This window comes from Wyeomyia smithii, chromosome 1, assembly GCF_029784165.1.
Source record: "Wyeomyia smithii strain HCP4-BCI-WySm-NY-G18 chromosome 1, ASM2978416v1, whole genome shotgun sequence".
In the NCBI taxonomy this organism is placed as follows: domain Eukaryota; kingdom Metazoa; phylum Arthropoda; class Insecta; order Diptera; family Culicidae; genus Wyeomyia; species Wyeomyia smithii.
Genome location: NC_073694.1, coordinates 62,448,714 through 62,453,702, shown reverse-complemented (window position 1 = coordinate 62,453,702; position 4,989 = coordinate 62,448,714). Strand labels below are relative to the sequence as shown.

Sequence of the window (4,989 nt, the reverse complement as noted above, 5' to 3'; positions counted from 1 at the left end):
AACTCGAAACTTTGAAGAAACTTCTATACAACGGTAAATTGAAAAGAAAACACAGACTCGGAAAATTAGTCTGTAAAATTTGCACATTCAGTATTCCTGATGTTTCTAAAAACTTCGTTTGAGTCATGCATGTGTTACAGCAAGAAGATAGTTACACGCTCTCAGAAAACGATGCATGTGCGTGTTCTCTGTTTTGAGTGTAGTATTCGTTTCTCCCTCCCAGGATTCAACTATTCAAGATCACCTTTTTGTCTGGTCATTGAAGCAAAGAAAAATTATTTTTTGGTGCATGCTCAAACTATTGGAGCGAACTGTTCGAACGATGCACTGTAAAATCAATGTAGGATGGAACAGCAAAAAATGAATGCGAAAGCTTGTGTACCGATTTGCTGCAGAGTTTTGTTCGAAGTTGCATATCTGTTCTGTCTGTGATACCGGTGCACATGGTAAAACGCCCGCATCGCTGGGCTCACATTCTGCTGAGTTAAGACTTCGACATTTGCTACGAGTTTAGACGCGCCGACATGCTTTCCAATCAAGGCAGTACCGTAGTCATGGTGCACTTCAGACTAGCCGTGGTCCAACATTCACATCGACTATGCTGGACCGGTCGATGGCTACTATATTCTGGTGATCATCAAACCACTCACTAGATGGCATGAGGTAACCAAAACGTCAACTTACCGTTTTCCTCGACGAATTTGGAGTTCAACGGGAATCCAACGTAGTTGATACAAGTATCCTGGAAGCTCCTGCTCCTGTTGGATATGAAGAAGTCCGAAAAATTCCCTCGTTACCAGTTCCATCACTACCTACGACCAAAGAACAAAAACCCCTCGATACTGAATAACAGCTACCCTAGATTTCAAGGGTATTAATTGTTTCAAGGCGGGACTCCCACTGAATATTAATAAAGGTTTTCAACTTGGATGAGAAAATTCTTTGTGTTTAATCTGATTCTAATGCTAAACTGGGATACAATTGTATCGCGTTTAGTTTCTGCATTTTAAGATAGAGTTTGAATTCGATTTGTTTCACAAGAAAAGCTCTACAATTATCGTCACTCCTCTCACGAATCAAAGTAAATTTATCTGCGTCGGTGATCCCGTCAGTCGTCGCAATAGTCTAACCGAAACTCGTTATCCCGATCGACATGAACCGGTGCCTGTTGCAGTGGACACAACTTTTGCCACGATCGGTGCTCCAGGGTCTGCACGATCATATATGCTACGTAAATCCGTGGCGCCGCCAGCAACCGCCAAGAGAGCGGGTTTAAGGGATTTGTTTTGTACTCCCAGGTTAGAAAGGCTTTCTTTGGTAAACCAACGTCCTTTCCTGCCATAACCGCTGAATAATTCTTACCAGGTTCGAAGTACATCGCTTCCTTGGAGAACTCCATCTGGTCCGATTTTTCGCGCTGCATACCAAACATTTTCAATATCATGCGACCAATTTCGCCACCATGTATCAGGCTTTCTTCACTATCGGAAAGCACCAGGGTCACCTTATAGTGGGTTCCTGTTAATCAATGTATAATGTTAAAATGACGATTACAAATAACTAAAAAAAAACTTACGACAATACGGCGAATCATCGCCCGTAATCATATAAGCCCGGATGGGTCGTGGTTCCACCATCACGCCCTGCTCGATCAATCTCCGGTAACTTATCGGCGCATTCGGTCCAAAGTCGATGCAATAGTGGCCATCCACGTCGCATTCGAAGCAATCACCGGCAAGAAATTTTTCCCACGATTCACAACCGATCGCGACCCACGGACAACGCTGTGGGATGGAATCAGTGTACAACTGATGGCAGCGTAAATGATTGCAGCCGAAAAATTCCTGAAATCCCCAGAAGAACGAATCCTCGTGCTTGCTGATAAACTTCTCCATCGGGTCATTACATCCCACCTGGTTACTACCTCCGTTTGGATAGAAATCAACATGACCAATGGCCTGGTACATACCTAGACCGCCAGGCCGAGGCCAACGTTCCACCCACGGAGTAGAATCCGTATGAACGATATCAACAAACTTAGCGTCTGATGAATCCAACCGCACGATCGGATCTGTATCTGAAAACATGGGTTCGGCTGGGTCCATCCCAGTTATTCGGCCCAGCTTAAGACCGAAATCTCTCTGCAGATAGTATCCGACGTACCCACATACATGCGATCCCAGTGAGTGTCCCAGCACATGAACCTTATCTAAGTTTTTCATTCCAAGTTCCTGGTAGAGCATGTGAATAACATGAGCAGCGATTGCACCGACCAATCGAATATCGGCCACGCATTGGGTGTACGGAGGCACCGATCCCTTACGCCAGTCGATAACCACAACCGTTGCCGTTCCATCCGGGTCATTTTCCAAAAAGGTATTTACAAAAGATTGGATCTTAAAAGAAACATGTTTATAATACTTCACAACGGGTTCAACTCTGGAGATGCACAACTTACCCAAGGACGATCACCAGACTCAATGTATCCATGGGTTACAAAATAAATCCAACCCTTCGGGTTGATATTAAGATCGCGCACTGCGTCAGGATCGTTGATGTCTATAAAACGCGGGTGTTCTCGCACTGGTTTGTTAAATACCGGAAACCGCACGTCTATTTGAGCCGGTGTTCGTGGGTGATATGCCAAGGGTCGCTTCTCGTCAACCCAAGGATAGGTCAGCGGAAAGCATCCGTACACTCCATAGCAACGTGTGTTGTCCGAAGCTGAAACCGATTACGACATGTGTTAATGTTGGTCTTTGTACTCTTCGGGGTGGCATGCTAAAATAGGTTCATTTGTTTACTTCCAAACGATCGTTGTATAGGTCAAGGTCGATTGATTACAATTACAAGACGCAATATTATCGCTGCACCACGGAAAATAGATTCAATCTCATGCAAGTTTTCCTATAGCCACGTTATCGCCAGAAGCACTTACTTAGAGTTACATTAAAATTACTGGTGCTGCTAACGTTGTGGATCGCGTTGTATAGGCTGTTGTTCCATTGATGATTAGCCATCAACAGCATGGTTTGTAGTAGTATTCCGGTAGTGTTTGTTATTGCCATCTTTTGACGTCGATTCTTCTGTTCTTATCAGTATTTAGCATCTACAGCTACATTCACTTAAAAAAACTAATTGAAAATAAGTACGGCTGTTGTAATTGTAAAATAACCGCCCGGTTTCCGATGGTGCAATTTGTCAATAATTCTGACAATAAATCCAATTACTAACTATTTTGTTCACACGAGTTCAGAATAGCAAACCGCTTCAGCGAACGCTGTCATTATCTTCAATAACTAGTAATTAATCCATTCGCGACCAGTCTTCCGAACTTGCTGGCTGGCACCCGACGACTGTCGACATCCCGGATGAGTGCCGTCGATTATCAACCGCGAGAGACGCTGCTGGACCTGCTTGGATTGCTCTTTTGAGCCCGTCGAACGCGAATGCGAGATCTGCCATGTTAGCAAAACTGATAGCGACGGCGTAAGCTCAGTGGCGAATCATCTACAGACCGACGAATGCTTGAAGCTCTGCTCAAGGTAAACGAACGGCTGTTGAACTAATTCGAAACATGTTTTACAATGTTTAAAGGTTTATTAGAAAATGTTTTTGCTCTGAAATCACTCAAAGTATTGTTCATCGTTTTCCATTACTTTTTGCAATCTTTTTGGCAGAGAACGGGTATCAACACGAAAGAATTCTTGGTTTTTGACTCGATGAATGAATCAATCTAATTTAAGTATCTTTTAAGTTGTCGAAGTGTTGCTCTGACAGACCGTAACTAATGAAATTCAGATCGAGCGAAGTCTGGTGAATATAGTGAGTGGGGCAGAACTTCCCATTTTATCGATTCTGAATAAGTTTTCACTACTTTTGCTTTATAGGGTCTGGCATTGCCGTAAAGCAAAATCACCTTGGTGTGTCGATATTCAAACAGCGAACGTGTTATTCTCAATACCCGAATCAAACGCGTCCTTATGAAGAGGGTCCCCAGTTCATAAGAGCTTACGCCTAGCTGATCCCACCATAAGTAACAGGATGACCTTTTTTCCTATGAATATACTGCTTAGACGTAGACGTCAACCCACGATTTGCTATGTTTAGAATTGTCGTACCACACTCTTCTTTTGTCACCAAAAAATTCTTCCTTGACTTTAAGGCGTTTTCCAAACATCGATAAGTCAACCGCAAGCGATTCGGACAGCTTTATAAATGTTTGACACGGGTCTTCATCAAGCAATGTTACCAATTCTTTATCTACTGTCCAAGACGTTCTTAGTCTTCCAAGACATAATTTCCACTTTCAAAACAGTGTCAATCCATATCATCCCACAGTAGTGGGAACACCCAAAGTGATACCCGATATCATCTGGCGACATTAGAAGATATGCGGCGTAGTCTGAACAAGACATTGAAGTGAAGTGAGATAAGTGAAAAAAAGTGGCATTATTGTATGAGTTATTAATGATGACCTTTTGTATAACATGCGCCCAGCGTGTTGCCCCATCTACGATCGAGCCTGTTAGTAAACACGAACACCCCGACGAGTGGCGAACTACCGAACTGCCGGTACCCGGATAACTGTCCCATAATAAAAAACAACATGTTGAGAAAACGGCGATTTAATATTATCCGTGAATTTTCGGATTTCCAGCAATTACATCCAGAACCAATGACCATAACAGCTTAATGGCACCACAAGTTTATCGTTGAGAACAAAAAACTATGGATGGAATTGGTTTTACGTTATATAACTTGAAAAAAAAGACAAAATGGGACAAAATATGCGGGTACATTTCAAAAGTACTCGCATATTTTGTCCCATCACATATAAATTCAACCAGCAACCGGCAGTATCATTGGCAACGTAGATTGTACTAGGGGAAAGTAGGTAAAGACGGACACCCTAAGGTTTAATCTAAATAATTGCTTAGGTATTGCTATTTAGATCGCAGTAGTCATACAAATTGAAACTTAAGGTCA

The 4,989-nt window shown here is 42.7% G+C and overlaps 1 protein-coding gene across 1 annotated transcript; it reads right to left on the bottom strand.

The window, feature by feature from the left end:
• Positions 1 to 925: 925 nt before the first annotated feature.
• LOC129724549 (pancreatic triacylglycerol lipase-like) lies at positions 926 to 3,401 on the bottom strand. The gene is made up of 4 exons (XM_055679540.1): positions 2,939 to 3,401; positions 2,459 to 2,724; positions 1,577 to 2,396; positions 926 to 1,518 (listed from the first exon to the last, which is right to left on the bottom strand). Exons 1-4 carry the CDS (start codon positions 3,066 to 3,068, stop codon positions 1,109 to 1,111), a joined length of 1,626 nt encoding a protein of 541 aa, XP_055535515.1. The 5' UTR covers positions 3,069 to 3,401; the 3' UTR covers positions 926 to 1,108.
• Between the last annotated feature and the right edge of the window lie 1,588 nt (positions 3,402 to 4,989).

Bases quoted from the DNA above. Each gene is read 5' to 3' on its own strand.
- LOC129724549 (XM_055679540.1), bottom strand. From the start codon at position 3,068: ATGGCAATAACAAACACTACCGGAATACTACTACAAACCATGCTGTTG. The intron at 2,397-2,458 runs GTAAGTTGTGCA...GTTTCTTTTAAG, and splicing joins AGTCTGGTGATCGTCCTTGG to ATCCAATCTTTTGTAAATAC. The intron at 1,519-1,576 runs GTAAGTTTTTTT...ATTGATTAACAG, and splicing joins CGATGATTCGCCGTATTGTC to GAACCCACTATAAGGTGACC.